Source organism: Chamaea fasciata, unplaced genomic scaffold (assembly GCF_029207755.1).
Source record: "Chamaea fasciata isolate MVZ Bird 193981 ecotype frontalis unplaced genomic scaffold, bChaFas1.0.hap1 SCAF_3, whole genome shotgun sequence".
NCBI classification, from domain to species: Eukaryota; Metazoa; Chordata; class Aves; order Passeriformes; family Sylviidae; genus Chamaea; species Chamaea fasciata.
Genome location: NW_027094088.1, coordinates 85215674 through 85238744, shown reverse-complemented (window position 1 = coordinate 85238744; position 23071 = coordinate 85215674). Strand labels below are relative to the sequence as shown.

The 23071-nt window shown below is 37.7% G+C and overlaps 1 protein-coding gene across 2 annotated transcripts in view; it reads left to right on the top strand.

Annotated features, from left to right (window-relative positions):
* Positions 1-23071, top strand: part of COL19A1 (collagen type XIX alpha 1 chain) — a 178359-nt gene that overhangs the window by 28829 nt on the left and 126459 nt on the right. For both annotated transcript variants that reach the window (XM_066179717.1, XM_066179718.1), the window contains exons 5-10: positions 3419-3542; positions 3945-4220; positions 5984-6064; positions 8165-8290; positions 8759-8821; positions 16008-16061. In XM_066179717.1, the coding sequence (XP_066035814.1) occupies positions 3419-3542; positions 3945-4220; positions 5984-6064; positions 8165-8290; positions 8759-8821; positions 16008-16061 (724 nt within the window). The remainder of the gene's footprint in view (positions 1-3418; positions 3543-3944; positions 4221-5983; positions 6065-8164; positions 8291-8758; positions 8822-16007; positions 16062-23071) is intronic.

The window sequence follows — 23071 nt, the reverse complement described above, 5'->3', positions numbered from 1 at the left end:
TTAGAACCTGTCATCTCTCCTGCTGCTTTCGGTGAAGACACCATGATTTCCTACCCTAAGTTCATGTTCTCTGTTTGTGCTGTGTATATATCTGTAGACTTTGAGGTGAGCTTGGTGTAGGTTTCCTTCACCCTTTTTGTCTTTCCTTTTCTTATTGTTTCTATATTGTGCCATGTAGAAAGGTTAAATACTCTGTGTTGGAGTACTTTTTGGGTGGTGGAACAACTTGCTTTTGAATTTTTATATTAACGTTTAATGTTGTTCCTTTATTGTTTTCACGCTATACATAATACCTCATAAGTTTTCTCAGGTTTTAAATGTTTGTAGATGTGATCAGGTGAAACAGTATGGTAAATATTCAAAGAAATTCTGAATTTCAGAATCAGTATTCTGTGAAATTTAGTTCATTTTTCCATTTGGTTTTTTATTTGTGTCATCCAATGTCATCATATATTTACTGTTTAAAACGTGTACATACTTTGCCTCTTTTTGAGGATTTTTAATTTAATTTACAGAGTAGAAGATACCATGGTAACAATACTTAAATATCACTTAAGTGTCTTACTAATCATCTGTACCTAAGTCACTTCAATGCTCAATGCATCCTTTTTTTATTCTATTACAGTCACTTGAAGTCGTTCAGGGAGCAAGAGCATATGAGATATTGTGTATGGTAGCAGATAGCCTGCTGGTGTTCTGGGTATTTCATCCCATTATTTTGTTCCTTTTAATATTCACCATCTGGCTAGAAGGGTTGACTGTGAAGTGTATACTTTAAAGCATCTGTTAATGATTTTTTGGTCACCAGGGAATCTCCACATAGGTACCAATGATAACTCTTCTCAAAAAAAAAAAAAAGGCACTGCTTCTTAACTGTGTTAAGTTGTATCTCTGGTAGTTGTATATTAAATTTTTGATGTTTGTTGTCCAGATACTGGAACAGGTTTCCCAAAGAGTTGCAGAATAATTTCCATTCTAGATAGTTCCAAATCTCTGCAGGACAGGACCTACAGTAACCTGATACAATTTTCAGGTTGTCCCTACTTTAAGCCCAGAGTTAAATCCATTGACCACCAGAAGTACTTTCCTACCTAAGTTAGATTCATGAAATAACTGAATTTATCCTTGGTCCAATTCTGCTTAAATCTCGCCTGTTTAGTTGACTTCACTGAAATCAGTAATGTCCTTAAGAATTAATTTGATCTTGTCTGCTTTTCTCATTTCTCCCAATATAGTTTTCTTTTTCAGCTCAAAGGTAAGGGAAGTTAAGAGTGAACTCCTGCTGGGTTTTGTAACGCTGACCCATACCTTAGCTCTTCTTTTGTTTCCTGAATAGTTTGGTAAACAGTTAAGGAAGGTAAATTTGTATCATGTATTCTCACATAACCAAACTTATTTCAGAAAATTCTGAAAGAAACACAATTTTAAAAGACTTAATACTGCAACACATCTAGATAGCTGTGAAAGTGTTAGGAAGGCATACAGTAAAGAGCGATGGAGTGGTGGGTGGGTGTGGGTGTGTATAAAATAGTGCCACCTTGCCCAAAGACTGCTTCTGCTTCTCTTCCAGACCTACAGTAACAATCATGGTTTCCCCTCCTTTCATTTGATGAAGAATTCTGATCATTTCTCTTCAACGGTTGTCTGTCCTTTGTCCATTAATGTGAATTACGTAGTGTCCCCAGTATGGAACCTAGCTGGGAAAGTTAATTGATTTTGGAGAGCTAATCAGATGCTCCCACAGCCAGATATCCTGTCTAGCTTACAGCTGAAAACCTGAGATACCATCTCCTTAGCCTGCCTGGGGTGCAGGAAATCATAGGGCTGATCCCATCTGCAGATAGTTTATTGTTCTGCAGTCACAAACTCATGCCCAGTGAAGGCATTTTTTTATAAATCATGAAACATATTCTTTATGCTATATTTGAAATACAAAGTATGAAATCTAGGTCTAAGTACAGCCAAGCCTATTCTCTTTTGCCTTGCCTTTTGACATTCCAATGTCTATAGCTGTACAACAGCATAGGGTCCACTAACAATGTGGGACAGCAGCCAATTTGGTCCTACGATAAAACAGGAATCAGCTGTGGGAAATAAGCCAAAGAAGCGTGATTCCCACATAAGGGACTTAAATAGGTGCTAGTCCTTAAAGAAGCTCTTTGGCAGGATTTAGGCTTTTCTGTACAGGAGGCATTTTTCCTGAGATCCTAAGTACAACAGTTTCCAGGAGGGCTGTGGGGCTATTGTTTCATCAGCTATAGTGCTTTGGTCTTTCTTTGCCCCCACGTTTGTTGTTTGCTTTATTTTGTTTTGTTTTTAAGAAAACCTGTATAACACATTGCCATAAAATTATAATCCCATCAGTATTTTTTTAGAACTAAGCCATTACTTCACATGATGGTAGGAAATAAAATGGCGGAAATTTTTCTGCTGTGCGGGGGGTCCTCAGGCTTCCTGAGCTCTGATCCAGGGAATGCTTTTTGCAGCATGGCAAGCTAATTGCAAACAGCAATGTGAACACTTTTGCTACTCCTGTGGTGTGTAGAGATCTGTGGTTTTAATTTTCTCACCTCTGTCTTAGAAAATAAATACTTTGAAATGCAGAAGCTTCAAATTAAATAAGTTGATTGTACCATCCTTGTTTATTTAGTACAGGATTAGTGTATTTTTAATGGTTACCAAAGTCTGTAGAGTTGAGGTAGGGATTTCACTTTTTGTGAAATACAAACTTTTCAGAGTTCATGGAACTGATGTTGCGGTGCATTCTATGATATAGGTCAGACTTTTTTTGAGACCTTGATGCATCTTAGGTAAGAAAAGAATAACAGAATCAAACGACAGTAAATCATTTGTTCTAAAATACATCCCTTTTTTTTTTTTTTTTTTTTTGAGCTTGCTAAAGTCCAACTGTTCTGATGTTCAAGATGTCCGAGTCCTTGCCCATGGAGGTCACTGGATCAAATCCCTGCTCAAAGCAGGTCCAACTTGAAAGTTAGACCAGGGTATTATGAGCCCTGTCCAGCTGTGTTTTGAAATTCTCCATGGATGGGGATTATTCCACAAATCCTCTGCAAAACTTATTCAAGTATCCCAAGCAATAAACTGGGGAAAGATGTATTTTAAAATATGTGGAACATTCACTTTGCATCATTTCTTTTTAGATTCTTCTTTATATTAATCACAGATGCTAAAAAATTTAGAACAAAAATTAATTACAAAACTTTAAGTCATTTATTCTTAACAAGAGACTGAAATGTACTTTTAAGAAGAAACACTTCTGAATTCTGAGGCATGTGTATGAGTGGGAGCAAGTGTTTGACTTCTTGTTTTCACCAGGTATTATTTCTGTTAATTCCTTTAAAGTGATGCCTTTTTTTATACAAATGACAAGAAAGCTTTTTCCTCCCTCCTGTTCCAGGCAAGTATTTCCAAATGGTCTTCCTGAAGAATACTCTCTAGTTGCTACGTTCCGTATACGGCGAAATACCAAGAAAGAGCGTTGGTATATATGGCAAGTTTTAAATCAGTATGACACACCTGAGGTTAGAGTCGTCTTTGGTTTATTTCTTCTTCTTCTTGAAACTTCTTCAAAGTTTCTCCTTCTTTTTTCCCCCATGTAATATGGCACATGTAATAATGGATGTTTCATTAATGGAATTAGCTAAAGTTTATATGAAATACAGACTGCTCTGAGGTAATTGATAATTTGTTGCAGAATGACAGATATTTAGCAAAATCTATTCAGTTTAGACTGCAAAATAGAATAAATGCATGTTATGATTTGTAGCTGATAAATATTTACCAAGTTGCATAGAAGGATGCTTCATAACATAATTCTTGCCCAGTGTATGTAGTTGAAATATTTTTGTTATACATGGTTTACGTATGTGCTTCTTTCTTATGACTTTTAAATAACCACTTCTTTTATTTTGTCTTGCTTTCAGATCTCTGTCCTCCTGGATGGTACAAAAAAGGTGGTGGAGTATATGACCAAATCCTCTCAGGGAAATATACTGCACTACACTTTTAAGAGTCGAGAAATTTATCCATTGTTTGATCGGCAGTGGCATAAGCTTGGTATTAGCGTGCAGTCAGGGATCATTTCCCTCTATTTGGATTGTAATTTAATTGAGAGAAAGCAGACTGATGAAAAATTCACCATTGACTTGCAGGGAAGGACACTGATTGCCTCTCGTGCTGCGGATGATAAGCCTGTAGATGTGAGTAGTATAAAAGGACAAACAGATAACTTGAAGTAATGTTTTAGCCACGCTTTTACTAACACACTTGTAAAGAATCACGTAGATAAAATGTTCAAACACAGTCATTGTTTTTGAGTGTGTATTCTTAATTTGAAGTCCTTAAGTGTTTTTCTCCAAACATTATTCAATGCTGTAGCATCTGCTAAGACAAAGCTGTTGCCAAAGTAACTGCATAAAACTCAGTCCTGGTTTAAGGAGTCTGCTTTTCTGTATTTAATTTGGAGAAAGAGCCACCAAATTACTACAGATATATTATTGCTACATTTAAAGATATCTTGCAGTCCTATTTTTTTCTTTCATTTATAGTGAGATTTATTTATAGGTTTTTATCACAGGTCTGTTACACTTTTTCTGTTTTTGATAAAGGGGAGACACAAAATAACGAAGGATTACCTCTGTATTGAGGTCTTCCAGAGTAATTCAGCTATGAAGAAATAGGGGCACATTTTCCATAGTTGTCTCTACCTTACCCAAAAGGGAGGGATTATGAGATGGCCGGAGGTGTGTTTCCTGCAGCCTTTGGTGCAAGAATTCCCCAAGGAAAGCCCATTATATTCTGTGCTTTTTTCTGTCCCAGGTATACTCTCCTCTGTTTCCTCACACAGGGAGGAAAGTAATTTGAAAGTAAGTCATTTGAAAGCACAGCAAGTAATTTGAAATCTTCAGGAAATATCTGTTTGTTTTAAGTACACTGACATGCAGCTACCAGGTTTAAAGCATCTGCCTTGGAGTTTATAGTGACCATCAGAAAGCTTCAGTGATGTTATGTACACTGTAGGGTTCCAGAGGAAACTAGCACATGGTAACTGCAAGCTAACATTGGAGGAGGAATCATTCTTGTGGGGCATTAAGCACTTTGGCCTGGACTCAGAGCTCTTATTTCATGGATCCAAGCTCATGCTTTGTTTTATATTCTAAGACTTGAGTTCAACGTTTTTTGAAATGTGTGTACAGTCTCCTCATTTCCAAATAGTATGCAGGAAAAAGAGCAGGGTTTTTTTGCTGGTTGCATGATATGAGCTGGATAATTCTGAGTGGAAGTTGTCAATTAGGATTTCCATGTTTGCAGGAAAACATTACAGGATTAAAGCTGATGGAGGCAGCAGAACGGATCCTGTACCAATGGTCACTTTTCTCAATACTAAGTACAAGAGGGAGGTTAAGAGGATATAAAACTGGTGCAGAAAGAGGCATATGAGGACAAGAATAGCTAGAATTTTACTTGCTTCTCATCTCACCAATCCACCCAAAATCTCTGAAACACAAGCTTTATGTACAGAATTTGTGATTTTTGTTCTTCTGGTGATTTATTGGTAATGTCCAGGCAAAGGTCTGTCCAAAGCAATAGATGTCTCTGATAGAGCGTTTATCAAACCTTTATTTTAGTTTCCTGCTGAGGAAAATTGCATTCCTGAAAAGAAGGTTTGCAGAGGATGTCTACAAGGCTAAAATGCCTGTGTTATATAGCAAACCAATACAGATGGATGCAACTTACATGAAAATAAATGAAATCTAAAATGTGATTTGCATCAAAGTAATAGACTGCATAATTTGTTCCTTAAATAATGAGCCATGTAATTGTTTTGGATTTGTCTTTTTCTAGCATTTCAGAAATGTGCAGTGGTTCAAAGAGGAAGTTTACTATAGGAAGATAAGAAAAAGCATGCCATAATGCATAATTTTCTACACCTCGTATTAATTTCTTTTATATTTCTTAATAGATTGAACTTCACCACATAGCAGTTTATTGTAATTCACAACTTGCAACAGAAGATACGTGTTGTGAAATATCTGCAGACTTGGTAAGTTATCTGTTAAAATTCAAATGTTAATACAAAATAAATTGCTTTACTGTTTCTTGCTAAAGAGTTGTAAAAAAATTCAATAGAGGTGGTAGTTTAATTACCTTCTAAAAATGAATTTCGTATCTGGAGTCATGGTACAAATTTTTGCTGCCTAAATTAATGGTACAGTGGAACATCAGCAAAAGGCACTAGGTGTTGCTAGTGCTTTTTAAATGCATTTCTTAACATAGATTTATGTCTAATTAATAACTCAAGAAGCCTCAGAGAGTAGGAAACAAATCGCTGCGATGACTTGAGAACAGTTTCAAACAATAGAGGCTGTTTCAGTAACAGTTGCATCTTGTGAAGCTTTACAGATGATATAAACAAAGACCATGAAAAAGTGCATGAGAGTGGAAGAGAAGGAAAAATGATGTTCAGTTTTCTTCTAAAATGTAGGAATGGGTCTTTCATAATTGGCAAATTATAGTGGTAGGTTGATGGTTGGACTTGATCCTACAGGTCTCTTCCAACCTTGATGATTCCATGAAATACTTTCTTCTTTAGAATGCACATGCTGATATGTATATACTGTTTAACATAAGGGAAAGCATTGATTTAGTTTAAAGGGTTCACTTTTCCCTCTTGTTTTGATAGACAAGAATCAGTGCAAACTAAAAGACAGCAGAACCACAGCTTGAAGTTGTAGATGTAATTATTTTGCTCAATCTAGCCCATTAAATAAGAAAAAGAAACCACAAATCACCTTAGAAAGACATTGTGTTAAATTATTGGCCTGCTAATTGTAAGTAATCTGTAAGATCAGGCTCCTCTGAGACAGTGGACAGTGGCATCACCACCAAGGTTGTAGTCAGCAAAAAAATTCCCGAAGCATATAGAAGAACTGATTGTTTACATCCACAAAGAGATAGGGGAAAGTGTACCTGGATTGGAGAGACAAATCTGCCCAAGAACAGAGTAGCAGAAGACTGCTATGTGTTCAGAGGCATGAAAGAAGCATGATCTAATTTCAGGGGGAGATTTCAATTTTAAACAATGATTAATAGTTGAAATATGTTTCTAAATATATTCTTGATAGTAATGCAGACTTTCTCTTGAATGTATAAGCTTATGAAAAAGTGAAATGAATGAAATTTCTGTAGATTCTACTTGGTGCTTGGAAATACAATTTATTGAGAAGTTATGACACAGTGGCAAAAAAAGCAAGAACAAAACAAACCCTAATTATATATGAACACAAAAAGCTCAACAGTAGGCTATATAGCTAAAAGCATCATCAGTTTCATTTGTATGTCTTATGTTTAAGATGTAAGAAATGGTGGACTACTTGTTGATGACTTTCATATTGAAATTAGCATTACAAATTCTGATTTATTTTTTCACAGCTTTCTTACCCGTTATAACAGCTATGTTTTCAGTAATTTAAAGGAAGGAGTTTATACTTGGATGCAAATTTCTATGCTGAACAGTAAATCCCAGGGCAATTTCTCTGACTGAAGCCTTAAGAAAAAACCTTATTACGTCTTAATGAGAGTTTCTGAAAGTTAGCAGGTTCTGTTGGTTTGTCCTGTAGTATTTCTTCAGGTTGGCTCAGTTCTCAGGAGTCAGAGACAGGTAAATCTTGGCTTCAGGGCTTTTTTGTTTGTTTCCAAGCTGCGTATGCCAGAAATATTCAACAACAAAAAAAAAAAAAAAAAATTCCTTCGCACTCACTTTTATATTTTGCACTTAGAGGCTGGGCAGAGGATAGGATAAGACTGAGATGTACTATCTTTTTTTTTCCTCCCTGTGGACATTTTCTGTTTCACTATTTCTAATTTTGAGAGACTTTATTCCTCTTTATTCCCCTGTCTTTTGGAAGAAAGAAGTGGGACACTCATAGCAGTTTTAACGGGTATTGATTTTAGAACAGAAGAATCGCAATATCTAGAATTCATTTTTTTTACAGCTTTTTTCTCTGTCTGGAAATTGTTGCCACCTTCCATGCGTGGTTTGTACAGGAGCATTAAAATGGAAGGTAACTTAAAGCTAGTGGTTGTATGGTATTTACCTATTAACAAAAGTGGACCCAAAACCAGAGAATCTTTTTTTTTGTAGTGCCCACGTGAGGAGAGGTTACTGACTACGACTTCATCACCACTGACTGTTCATGCCACCAAAATATACACACTTCCAGGGATGCAACAAGAATCTACACCCAGATGCTACTGCTTTCCAAATAAAGTATAAAGTTTTCCTGTCACTTTTTAATGCATCATGCTGTTTAATCCTGTTAGATATAAGAATAGTTAGCGGTTGTTTGTTTTTTTTTCCGGTCGTGAAAAAATCTTACTGGTTTGCAGTATTGTAACATGCTTACATTGTATTTCCCAGTTAAAAAGCAGTACATTTTGGATTTAGTTAATGTGAAGTTAGAGATGTCAGTAAGGTTTAATTGTTTGAATATACACCCAAAAAAGTACCATGGTAAAACTGAGAATTGTATTTAGGCATTATATTTTGTGTAAATGTTTTTACTTGAGAATGAATTATAGTCTACATAATGTTTGTTTTCTTTTAATACTTCTCTTGGGTGTTGCACCATAGTTATTGAGTCATTTGCTTTGTTAGGCATTTTTGACAAAGACAGGAAACCTAACTAAATATATTTTAGATCTGCTTTGTTGACTTTTTTATTTCTTTTAAAATCAGGGTGAAGCAGGATTGCCGGGAGTAGCTGGCTTACCAGGCCAGAAAGGAGAGAAAGGTGAAAAGGTAAAATATCACTTGAATCCTCTCTTTCAAGTCTTGTCATTGGTTTATCTTTCTTAAATAGGAATTATATGGTTCCTGTTATTCCTTAAAGGAATCTGCCTGAACACAGGTTAGATCCTTTATCAGACAGTGTCTGGCTCTGTGTTTGAGCTCCCTGCCAGGCATCTTTGGGGTCACCTCATCAAGTCTGTGGAACACAGTTTACCTGCCTGGGAAGCACATGCCTCCCCAGCCCCATCACCAGGCCCTGGACAGAAGGTGTAAATATAGACTGACAAGAATTTTTCCATATCACGTGTGTATATCACTGCGGATGGACAGAATTCCATTTGGTGAAATCATCCTTGCAATCATCAGTAGGAGGGTATGAAGTATGACGTCAGTGTATTCTTTTACAACAAGCATACCTGAAACTTTGTGAAGCGTTGAAAAATTGTGAAGAAAGAAGAATCTGACATTGGCAGGTCTCTAGGGCAGGCCAGTTGGTCCTTTCCTTGGGCCCTTTCTGAATTTTCCTGTAGTGCTTACCATGACATTCTTATGCTATGTAGCTTGGAATTTCCTAATTATATAGGTCAACAGATCAGACGTTTTCCTTTCACACTCCATTCCTTAAATTTTGTTGAAGGATGCTGCATTAAGACATGTCTGGGAATGTGTTTTCCATGTGCTATTAAACTATTGTAAATCTGCCACAAAGACAGTGAGATAGAAATTGAGTTCAGGCAATGCAGTGTGAGAGGAAGATGCCTAGAATGTCCTAATCCACAGGTTAGGATGGAGTTATCTTAACCCAACATCCTACTTTGCAGCACACCATTTATTATGTGATCTGAAATAGTTAGTGAAGACAGCCAGGGGCTGCTCCTACAACTGTAGTGTCTGGCTGAAAACATTCCAGTTCTGAGAAGGCTTATCTACACAGTTGGTTGAAATTAAGAACATTCTGTGATAGTATATTGCCCTCCACCACAACTCCTCCCCTCCAGTGCATATTTCACTTTTGACACAAGCTGTATTTTTAGGCAAAAAAAAAAAAAAAAAAGAAAAAAGGTTCAGTCATGTTAGTTTATATAATCCAGCTGAACCTAGAGGGACTGCTCTGAGTTTCCAGACTTAAACACAAAGTTTTGATCCTGAGTGTATTAAACAACTGTCAGTTTTTAGTTTTACACTACGCCACCAGCATAGGGAGTTTCCTAGCGTTTTTTGGGGAAACTGCTCTTCTGCTCCTGACCTGATCCATTGAGACCATTGTTGCTCTTAAGTTGGGAAAGCAGACATCACAAGTCTGGGTTTTTTTGCCGTTTAATCTCCCAGCCAATTAGCAGTATTTTCCATGCTAAGCATAGTGCCTCTAAACAAAGCATGTGAGTGCCTGTTGTGACTTCTGGTTCTGTTCTTCCACTTGTTTTACAAGAAGAGCCTCATTGCATGGATTCTCTCTGCATGGAACTATCTAAGAGTCAATGAACCCTCCTGCACCCAGCAGTTTAACCTAAAGAGAGCGTATTGACATTTGTGAATGTCCTTTCACAAAATTGAATGAATCAGCAGCGTAAAGTCAGGGCTGGTACACCAAGCAGGTAGAAAGCTACTTAATTTGAACTTTTCTTGTAATTGACCAGTACTTGCTACTTCCTAGCTTTGCAGTGGGTGGGATTTTTTATTTTTTGGGGAGATGGAGAAGGGGGGTTGGATGGAGGGCACAGTATGACTGTGATCAAGATTGGCTCACTGACCTTTGGGAGCAAACAAATCTTGTGCTAAATAGTGCCTGCCATGATGGAGCGGAAAGCAGCATTCTCTGAGATTTTAATACCATTTTTCTCATTGACTCTGCATTTATGTAAGTTTTCAGTAACACTCATTCTCAATGACAGCCTTGTTACATCAATAATTAGATCTGAACAGGCAGAAAGGTTTCAGAACATTCCAGGCATGTAGGATACATGGTTTATTGTCAGATTATGTAAAGGAAACGAAGAGACTCTGGTTGAGCATCTTGTAATATGTTATACACAAAATAGGCAGCTTCTTGATAACTTTGCTGGCCAGTTACAAGAAAACTGCTCTTCTCTAAGTTGTATGTGGCTCCTAAGTATGTTTCCCCCTTTGCTTGTGCTCAGCTTCTCATTTTATTGTTTCTTTTGCTTCTAAATCATATTACTATGGGCATCCAACTTACTATATTTAAATTTCCTTGCCATTGCAGCATCCAAGTGAAAATGTTAATATTTTACCTTCTTTCATGAGAACTTTCTAATTGTATTTATATTATCTCATTTGATCATGTTCAGCACAACAGCTCTTATCCTTTTATTTATCTCATTCCAATTTCCCATTCACTTTAATTAATTGTATGATTGAATTTACATCTTTTTTGTTGCTGTGGGATTGACGAGGAAGTCTCTACCTACACAGATTGACATTAAGCTATATTCAATCCTCTCAAAATGGCCCTTTTCTTCAGTCTAATGTCATTGTTCCCTAAGGTCAGACTGTTCAGGAGCATCTAAGCTATCGCTAAGTATAAAATATGATAGCTTATAAGCCATTTTATGCATTTTGAATTTTATTCTTAGCCTGTGTCCAGTTCATTCCTGTACTCTTGGCTCATCTTAGTACCTCTGAAGAGGTCTGAGCCAAAATTTAAAGTATATTGCAGGCCCAAAAGAGTGAAGTGCCATATTTTCACTGGAAGAAACATTTATGCAAATATTGATACATCTCTGGCAAGCTGTGCATCTGAACAGGAGCACCTCTGATCAAAATTATGCCATTTGTGTGGATGAACTTCCTGTTTGCATACCTGGCCCTCCATTATGACTTCATGAGGACAGTTCTTCACTCAAAACTATTCTCAGGTACTTTGGACATGAAATAGGTGGTTTGCTCTGCAGGATATTTTTGCCAGGAGATCAGCTTCTGTTCTTTAATTTCTCAGTAATTAAAACTGAAAAAAATACCAAGACCAACTTTGTTTGCTACTTACTAAGTTTACAATTTGGACTATCCCTAAATAATTTGCTGTATTATTCTCATGGCAGCTTGATTCTTAGCACAGTGTATTTCACAAGTTGCAAGTGGACACAAGTTAGGTGGAAGCCTCCTGTGATCTTAACACATTTTGATATCTGCTGTGGAGTTGGGTTTTGTCTTCTGCTGATCTGAGTGAGATATCTACTGTGTTTTCTATTTGGTTGCAATTTGTACTACTTCAGCGTCATATTTAGCTGCTCAGAATCTTACAAACGTATTTGTTGTTAGCAAATGTCTTTTGATAATGTTGTAAAGGTCCTGTTTTGTCCTCAGTATGTAGAAATTCTTGCGAAAGACAGAATATTGATGACCATTAATTGGAATCATTGCGTATATGCTGAATATATAAACCGATTTTCTCTCTCTCAGAGCCTAAAAAACCCCTATGTTTTCTGCTTTTATTTCTTTTAATCAGACTTAGTGCTCATGAAATATTTTAAATTGAGATCTAAACAGAATTAAATATTTTGATTTAACATTAAACTAATCCTCGCTGTGCTAATAGGTCATTGGTTAATGCTGTAAGTGAAGTAGGGACCAGAAAGCCAGAGGCAGATTGTTTTCAAATGTTAAAATGCCTGTTGATGCACACCATGGAGAAATTTATTGCTATTCAACTTCGTTAATTTAGATTTTACTTAAGGAAAAAGACATTTAAAAGTCTATTTTGGGATTGGTAGAGATAGGTTTATGCAATGTATTATTGCCCTAGGAAAATATTTGTAATAGAGTGATATGAAAAAAGATCTCCTGGAGAATAAGTGAAGTGTCTGAACTGTTCTTTCTGCCTGTTTTCCTCTCTAGCCTTTCTTTCCTGGTACTTTGACTTTCCTCTTAAAATCCAGTTGACTTGAATCCACCTAAAGCATATCTATTGTACTATACATCCTGGAGAATGACTCCTTTCTGGCCCAGTCTTTGTTGCTGAGGTTATTGACAGGGACCTAGAAGCTGGAATTCAAGAAAAGGAAGAAAACTGAGCAAAATATGGCTGGCTGGCTGGCTGGCTGGCTGGCTGTTATGACAATGTCAGCAACTTCCAGTATACTTAGTAAAATAAAATCTTACCAAGCAGAAGGAAAGACTTCATGCTTACCAACCTAGGAATTTATGGATAGTCCTACTTATGTTTTACCATCTAATCATCCAAGTTTTCAAATTAAAAAGGGAAAATATCAGTAGGAATGCAACAATTTTTTTCTTATTAAAATTCTGGAATGTGACTTATTGTCTTTTTTACCATATTTGCCATTCTAGTATTCTTCTCAGTCCTGAGTTTAAGTCTTCCTGAGGAGTGGAGATGGTGGCAGCAAGTCCTCACCACACTGAGGTGCTCAGAGGTGTGGAGGATGTCACACTTCCCCAGTGGGGCCATTCCAGAGCTGAAAGAGGAGCAGGGGAGACAGCAGTCACTGGCACTGGTGTAGGAGTTAAACCAGAGACACCCAGCTCAGGCCTTGGTGAGGCTGAGCTCCTGCACTGATGGGACAGAACACAGCTGGGGGCTTCTTCTGGGAGTAACACGGATGATACTTCCTCATCTATATACTCCCTGCTGCTCCCACAGAACCAGAGAAACCCTGGAGTCATGCTGCCTTTGGGATGAGTTTTCTTTCTCCTAACATATTCTCTGAATATGAAATATTTTTTTTCCTTTTTGCTAACAGACACATTTTTTTTACCTGCATATTTCTGGTGATATTGTGTCCTGGTTTAGCTGGGACAGAGTTCATTTTATTCACAGTAGCCAGTGAGGATGTGTTTTGGCTTTGTGTTGGAAACAGGGTTGATAAGACAGGGATGTTTTCATTATTGCCAAGCAGTGCTTGCACAGTGTCAGAGCTTTTTCTGCTCCCTACCTCACCCCACCAGTGAGGGGTTGGAATTACAAGGAGCTGTGAGGGAGCACAGCCAGGACAGGTGACCCCAACTACCAAAGGGATATTCCACACCCTACACATGATGCCATGCTCAGTATATAAAGGAGTGAGAAGAAGGAGGAAGCAGGGGGGTATCTGGAGTGATGCTGTTTATCTTCCTAAGTCACCATTATATATGATGGAACTCTGCATTCCTGGGGATAGCTGAACACCTGCCCATGCATGAGAAGCTCAGTTGAAAAGGATTTTCACTGTCACCCTTAGTAAATCCCGACAGTAGTCTTACAGCTCATGGTTCTACCTTTGGCTGTTGTTACACTGTGTGTACCCCATAGCCTATAAATGCCAGCCTTGTACTACTACTGTACACCACCTTACAAAGCTGCTTTCCTGGCAACTTATTCTTCACTTTTGTGAAGGACTTTAAGGCCTGCAGAAGGAAAAGAAAATGCCTTTAAGAAAAAAATAAAAATATTAAAGATGCATTTCCTGTATTTTTTGTTTTAGTCTGTGATATTGTTTATATGAATACTATTAGATACCTATATTATCTGATATATATATTCATGAAGGCATGGAAAAACTGCCACCTTTCAGCCTGTGGTTATTAAAATCACAACTAGAAGATAGAAGCATAACTTGCAGATCGAATTTGCAGTGGAAAATAATTGTCTTCAAGATGGGGAGTCAGTCTGCAGTTAGTGGAACAGAAGTGTAAACATACCTTGGTTAATTGGCTAGTAAGTCATACAGGATAAAGGCTTCCTGGCATATAGCAGGCTGTGTAATTTTAGACTATACAGTGTATAAAAATACACCGCTGAAGGTAACAAAGTGGTACTGGTCTATTAAAATACTGGCAAGTGGCAGAAGGGAACAGAGGATGCATAGATAAGAGAGTGACTCTGTGGGTGATTAGATAAGGTAACCTTTACCTCTCACAGTACCAGTGGATTCATGCTATTCACACATACAGAATTTTGGCCTATTTTTGGGACAGAGCTGCTTAATGTCTTTTTCCATCCTCTGGGTGAGGGGACCGAATGCATGCTCAGTAAGAGCAAGTCCTGTGAGGAGTGACTGAGGGAGCTGGGGGTATTTAGGCTGGAGAAAAGAAGTCTCAGGGGTGACCTTATTGTTCTCTACAAGTGCCTGAAAGGAGATTGTAGGCATGTGGGGGTCAGCCAGGCAGCCAATGACAGGACAAGAAGAAAAGGCCTCAAACTGTGCAACCGAAAGTTCAAACTGGACATCAGGAAGAATTTCTTCATTGAAAAGGTCCTTGGAAGGAGTTGCCCAGGGAAGTAGTGGAGTCACTCTCCCTGGAGGCATTCAAGAAACAACTGGATGTGGCACTCAGTGCTATGGTCTCATTGACATGGTAGTGTTCACTCAAAGGTTGGACTTGATGATCTTAGAGGGTTTTTTTTAACCTTTTTGATTCTGATACAACTCTTGATTGTGTACTTCTGGCCAATCCTACTGCTCCTTTCTCAACTTCAGAAAGGTTAATATCTTCATTTCAGACGAGAGTAATGATGTTATTCTTGCTGGAGAATGTTCTTTTCTTGGTAGAAGTAGAACACCTAATGTTTTGTTTTTAAATGAGCACTATGTGGTTTCAGTGCTTTTGTTGGCATCCGAATGATTTTTATTTTAATTTTTTTAAGCCTTGTACTTTACATTATTTAGCAAAATTTCTGAGTTTGTTTTCTTATGTTATTTTTAAGACTTATGGTCCAATTTACAGCTGCTCAGATCTTCCATAACTCTCCTGATCAGTCAGTCATTTGTCTCTCAAAGCTAAAATTTTCTTATAGATTGCTTATGGTTTGAGTTTTGGTTTCTCTGAGAAGAAAAAAGGAATGGAGAGAGGCATTTAAGTAGTGTCTTTCAAAAATATTGCAGGCACATGACTTTATATAAATCTGTATTACATGTTGAGCTTTCTCAGTGTAAAGCTGAAAATGGGCCCTCTTGGTTTCAGTCTTCTGTTGCAATTAATTCCTTTAAAATTAGTGGACTTGCTTTTATGGAAATGTGGATTTGCAAGTATTTATCTGATGAAGGACTTAGTTGTTATGGGTGTTTAAAATGCATTTATTTTGCTGATTTTAGTGTTACATGTAAGGCATCCTCCTCCACAGTGGTTGCATTACTAAAAAGTCAGGTAGGAGATGCTTTTCTATTGAGTCTGACATGATCTGAGTGGTTGTTAACCTCAGAAGTCTGCAGATCTTCTAATTGATGGATTTGTTTTGTAGGGTGAGATGGGTGCGAAAGGGCCAGATGGTGCTGCAGGTCTGCCTGGTGAAAAGGTATGTTTGTGTTTGTTGATATGTGATTTAACTCACAGGAAGTGTTCATTATGTCAGTGGCTTCTCTGTAATTGTGAACAGAAATGGGAGGATAGAACATTTCTGTTGGAACATTCGTGTCTTCCCTGCACTGCCATGTTTTTATAGCACACTGAAAAAGCTGTTCAGATCAAGAGTATTCCCTGCCAATGTGCATGTTTGGTGGGGGTTTTTGCCCAAGAAGAGGAGGTTATATACAGAGCTGTAGGAAGCTACTTGTTCCACTTGCCCAGTTCGTGGTCAGCAAGCTTAGATAAGAGCTCTTGTGTGCTCAACAGTCTGCTTGGTAGAGCTTGAGATAGACACCATTGACTTCTTAATCAAAGATTTGGAATAGCCATGGCTAAGAAGGCATCCCAGCCTAGTGGTGTATTCAAGGATAAGTTTTGCTTCATTTCAGAATGTTAGTGTGCAAAATAAGACCGTTGTATGCTCTTATTGGGTTCAGTGGTCTTACCTGTATTAGAAGAAGCCTGTAAGTCTAATATCTAGCATCTTCAGTATAGAGACAGCCCTCATCCATTAAGGAAACAGCATGTTGCTGTCAGGCTTAAACTCTGTGGGTTTACAGGACATAAAATTATGAAATTGTCTTTTATTTTTACCTACTATTTCTGACTCAAATTGTGATTTTTTGAAAAATGGGAGGTAGATGTATATGAGCGAAGTTGAGAGTAAAAATCAAGGTATTTGTTGCTGATGTTAAATTATATTGGTAGAAAAATGGACAACAGGCTGAAAAGATGTTCAAAGGAATTTGCAACATTGAAGAACTGTCAAGTGGTATGTAGAACTCAGAGAAAGCAATAGGCAACTGATGCAGATGAAGAGCAAAACAAAGGAAGCATAATGCATTTCATGCCAGACTGGACTAGCTATTACTATTCGGGAAAGTGATCTTGGAATTACAGATCAAGGAAAACATGGACTGACTGTTTAGCATGAGTCAAATAAACAAACAGTATTTAGGAATTACCAGGAAGGGAATAGGGAGCAAAGCAAAAGTATTTTAATGTCACCATTTTTAATGAATCCGTCTGTATTATGCTGCAACTTGAATGATGTATACAGTTCTAGTTCTCACATCTCAGTGTGAATATAATAATACCAGAAAAGATTCAGAGGCGTCAAGAGTGCTCAGGAGCACCAGACATCTTCCAATTAAAGTGTGACAATGTGGACATCAATCTGAAAAAGGCACAATTCAGAAAAAACGTGTCATATTCTGTTCTCTGTGCAGTCCTGAATGGAGCAGAAGAGATTAATAGGGATTTAATTGTTTGTTATATTCTTCAATGTGTGAATTAGGGCATCAAACCTATCTGATAGCAGGTTCAAAAAGGATTGAAAGGGCTTATTCTTCCTGTTACAATATTACAGTTTGAACACCACCACAGAACTTGGAAAGTCTGAAAATGTATTAGAAAATAAATGGACTAAAACTCCATGGAGTATGTCAGCCTTCTTGACCTTCAAGAGGCTGGAATCTGGGAAAACCACAGGAGAAGTCTTTATGGCTGCCCTGTTGTTATATTTTTCTGTAGACATCTGCTGTTGCCACAGTTGTAGTCCTGTAATTGACTGGAGACACCTTTGTTTTGATCCAGATCAAGAGTGTTTTATTTTACTGTGCTCCTAGATGTGAATTAATGGAAAGAGTTATTGTAAAGCATTGTAGATTGAGATTGATCTAGAATGAAGCTGTGTTTTCCCTTGGCTCTTTCTGTAGCTCCTACTCTGATGTTATCATGCTTTAAACTTACCAGGCTACATTGCTTTTCCAGTCCAAGTTATTATTACAGTTTCCATGGTTAATATTGTTTGGGTTTTTTTGCTAAGTGCCTTGCAAATTCATTGTCAGGCCAAATCCCAAAGCTCCTGTTAGTTTACATGAAGCTCAATAGTCAGATCTTATTTAATATCCAGACATGGTACTTTTCATGAACATTACAACTCTTTTAATTCAGCCTATATAAAATACCCTTGCTGCAAATTAAAAACGAACAACCATGAAATACAAAACTGTTGAAGCTTAAAACTTCTAAAATAAAAAAAGAAAGCCAAGTATTCTGTACATGCATAGCTAGATGAAGAAACTAAGATCATCTATCCAGCTTCTGCTAGCCTGAGTGGTCATGTCTGTATGGAGTAGTGCATTGCTCTATGTGTCAGGTCTTTTTGGAGCTAGAATGAATATTTTCCTCATGTTGTGAAAGGTGCTAACGTGTTCTCTCCCAGGTGATGCATCAAGAGCTATATACATTTGTAGAATCTTTTACTTTTGTGCTCCCTCAAGTGTGGTGTTCCGGATGCTAACACTGTACATAGAGTTAAAGAAAAGGGAGGAGCAGCACCAAACCTGTTTGAGTTGAAGAAGCATTTGGGCAACACCTTGAGGCACAGGGTGGGATTCTTGGGGTGTTCTGTGCAGGACCAGGAATTGGACTTGAAGGTTCTGATGAGTCCCTTGCAATTCAACATATTCTAAAAATACTCTAAGCACTGTTGTTTGCAAAGGCATTTCCTGTATTTCAAGATGTTGAGGTGCGGACTGTGCAGTGCTGGGAGAGCATTCTGAGAAGTTACTGCTGTTTTTGTATCCTCTTGAAGCCTTCAGCACACGTTATCTGTTGTTGGAGATGTTAAATTGCTTAGAATTGGCTTTTCTTATATTTTTTCACTGTGTATTTCTGAGCTCTGTGCACATGTGCCCCTGAGTCACTAGTTAGAAACAGGAAGCAGGAAAAATAAATGATACATTTTTTTTAATTTAACTGAAATTTGGGGCTTCAAAGAACAACAAGGTGCTCTTGATAATTTTCCCAAAACCTATCCACTGCTATGCTCCTTTGCTTATACTTCATTCCCTGGGGAAAGTTCCAGAGAATAAATAAGCAATAGATTTTACTCATGTGGTTATGCACAAGCAACAATATCAATTAATTTGACCTATTTTAGATATTTACCTTAGTATGAGATAAACTTGGCTGTTGGAAGTCCTGTTTCTTTAGACTGATTATCTCAAACATACCTGACGTAGTGAAAAACTAAACTTAGAATAATACTATGCAGTGAACTTTATTAATTGAGATAATCTTAACAGGAGAATCTCACAGAACACTGTTTGATGCTCACATACTTAATTTTCAAGATATGAATAAATGGTGAGACATCTGTGAATCTTCATATATGGCCTTGACTTTCAAGGATGTTAAGTGTGAGAATTGTTCAGTCTGTCTTCAAATGTGACACTTTGCCTTCTGTCACTTTCAAGACATACTGTCACTGACAACATAATTTCCCATTCACTAACTGCTACAGTGGATTTGCCACAATCTGCTGGCTAATAGGTGCACAAGTAAGTGGTGTCGACTTCTAGGAGGCTCTTGCCAATTAAGAGGTTGGATGCGCTGAAGGCTACTACAGAGAATAGAGTTTAAGACTTGATGACTCTAGGGCAACATAAAAATAGCCTTTAAACCCTAAAGAAAGCAGAGAAATGTTCTGGCCATAATTCAGCAGTTTTGTGGATTTTTCTGATGCAGTTCTTGTAAGCTGCCAAAGTAAAAAATGAGGTTGTCATCGACTGGTGGTGCACCACAAGATGCCTGTTGTCTCATCTGCCTTTGGGTTAGAAGAAGTCAGTGTCATGGTGCTTATGACCAATCTAAAGAGTCAAGAATCTTATGCAGACCCTGTGGAGCCCTACCTCAGGCCCCTAAAGTCACAACACAGTAGATAGGACCATTACATATGTGACTGTCTATTTGATGTCCTCCTATCTAGTTCCTTCATCCCTCTCCTTTTTCAGGAAACTGTCTTGAGAGATTTTTCTTTTAAGTAGTAAAACCTACTTGGGCGAACAGGACAAGCTCTTGAGATTATCAGAGGAGATAATTCTGAGGTATTTGTTTATAATTCTAAAGTAAGAGGGTAGTAGTCATTCCTTGGAGGGATATTTGCTTCCTTTGTAAGCTATCAGAAAAGATGGAATACAGTGGCACAATCCCTTTCCTGCAGTCAGAACTGATTTTTAGCTCAGTCTTCTGGGCACACTTCTTCAAGGTATCTGTCAAACCATGATACAAGAACAACTGGAAGTTATGGTTAATCAGAATCCCTATGTGTGTGAGATCGTAGGCTCTGTCCTTCTGGCTATGTTCAGCAAAGGCTGTGAGAACAGAAGAAATGTGTTGAAATAAGCACTGTGTTAGCCTGCTTTTTGGTGATTAGCAAGTGAAATTGCCTCTGAATACACTTCTGAAGCCATTTAGTGTAACTGGATTGTAGCCAGAGTGCTGGTTATGGCATGAGAAATTAAATCTGTCCCTGAGGTGAAGGTTTGAAGTGACTGGACTGATTTAAGATATATTATGACCTAGGCTTCAGAAATTAACCAATCCTGATCTAGCAGTTAGACTCATTATGGCAACAAAACCTGATTGCTCAGCCATTAAGAATGGTCTTCACCTATCACTGCTGTGTACAGCATCACATCACTGGCATAACCTGAGCACAGTTAATACACCACTGTAGAGTATTTCTATTTTTAAAAGTTTACTTATTTTCTTAGTGTTCCTGTACTACTGAAATGGAGAGACAATGTTCCTGTCGTGTGACCCACAGGCTTCTCCCTAAATGAAGTCATAATGTCTTACTTCCATACAGGTTGAATTTGTGCAGGTCCTTTCCATAGCACCCACTGGGGGATTGTTACAGACTTCCCTGGTGTGTTTGTGTTGGGTCTCTGCACAAAGCGTATCATGTGATGGGTCCTTCCACTACTTACAGGGGGTTTATGAAAAAGGAGAGAGAGCTACCTTTTAAATGGACAGATAATGATAGGACAAGGGGGAATGGTTTTAAACTGAAATATGAGAGCTCTAGATAACATGTCAGGAAGAAATTCTTTACTCAGAGAGTAGTGAGGCACTGGAACAGGTTGCCCAGAGAAGTTGTAAATGCCCCATCCCTGGAAGTCTTTAAGGTCAGGTTGCATGGAGTCCTGAGCAACCTGGTCTAATGGGTAGCATCCCTGCCCATGGCAGAGGGGTGGGAATTAGACGATTTTCAAGATCTGTTTCAACCCAAGCCTTTCTATGATCCTCCCTTTATGCTGTATTTCCAGGCTTTCCAAACAGTCTGACAGCACTTGGAACCATGATTAGATATCAAGTCCTCAATCCTTAAAAATGTGTTAGACATTTTATGAGGATAAGGGGGGCTAAAAATTCCACCAACCACCTGATCTCAGTGTTCTCACTTACACGGAGCTCATTTTTTATTTTCTTTCATGAGCTTTTTGTAAATTTGCACAAGCTGGGTTTTATTTTCCTCTGTATAGTTGAGATTTTTTTTTTCCTGCACTTCTTGTGTCACTCATCCAAATAAGTCAAGTCCTTTCCTTCCCTTTGCTTCTAGCTCTATAATGCCATGGCAACAAAACTCCAAACTGAAAGTTTATTTAAGTTCTGGATGCTAAGTTCATGGAGTCTTGTTTGGGTTGTGGAGTTATTTTTTGCTCGTCCGTGATGCCTTGACAGTCAAGGTGAATTTCTCGAGCATTTTGGCACATACATTTTAGAGAGTAGACAATCTCTGTACTTGAGAAGTTTAGCAGAAGAGTTCCTGGTCCTGAGACATGAGCTGCCACCTGTGGCAGGTGCTTTCATACAAAGTATTAAGCCTCTTGGGGGGCTGGGGACCTTATGACTCCCTCCAAGTACCTGAGGGGAGATTGTAGTGAGTGTTGGTTTCTTCTCCTAGGTAACAAGTGACAAGATAAAAGGAAATGGACTCAATTCACACCAGGGGAAATTCAGATTTCATACTAGGAAAAACTTCTTCACCAACAGGGTGATCAGACATTAGAATAGGCTGTTCAGGGAAGTAATTTGAGTCAACATCCCTTTAAGTGTTCCAAAAATGTGGCATTTGGTGACATGGTTGAGTGGTAGAGACATCAATGGTTGGACTCAATCCTAGAGGTCTTCTCCAACCTTAATGATTCTGTGGCTTATGTGTGTTGAGTCCTTCTAGTCAGAAAGGCCTTATGCTTCTGAGAATGTGCTGATGGCAGTAAGGCTTAAAGGACTCAAGGTAAGTAAGGTGAATTATTTACTCTGTTCCTGGCCTTTCCATATTTTTTCTAATTTTTCTATTATAATTTTTTTCTTCAGTATCAGTGACTACATTCCAAAAAATGAAATCGATGTACGCAGCAAGATAATTCAGAAAATTCAGATTTACCGAATTAAACTGGATTTTTCAATTTCCCTTTATCCAAACCTCTATAGTAATTGCTTTCTCATGATACAATGATACAATTCATGGTGATGGAGATCATGTGTCTGTGCTTCTTAAACTACATTTTGTGAAATACTTGTGGCAACTTTCACTTTGAATATTTGACTTTCAAATGACTTAACTTTATTGTTTTAGGGTTTTTCCATTGATTTTTTGCAATCTAGATTATGAACACTAATCTTAAAATATTAAATATATTGAGATTTTTTAAATAGCTGGTCTTGCATGTAAGCTTGAAAGAGTGAGATATTCATTATGCTGTGCATTTGCTACTTCTCTCTATAGATCCTCCTGCAACATATTAATAAAATAGTTTAGATTAAAAAGAGAAAATAAGTGCCTATGTAAATCAAAAAGTGTTTATTTCTACACAAATTAGATTTATATTCAGAAGATTTACCAAATTAAACTGGGTTTGTCCATTCCCCTTTATCCAAACCTGTATAGTAATTGCTTTCTTATGATTCATAGTATACGATTCACAGTATACAATTCATAGTGATTGAGATCATGTAAAATCATGTGTAAAATGTGATTGAGATCAAACTCGGACCAGAGAAAAAACTAAGTGTACATTTCAAGAGATGTACCAACTGTATGAATGCTATTTTTACTTCAAGTATTGCAAATGAGATTTACATGAAATGAGTTTTACATGAGACTGT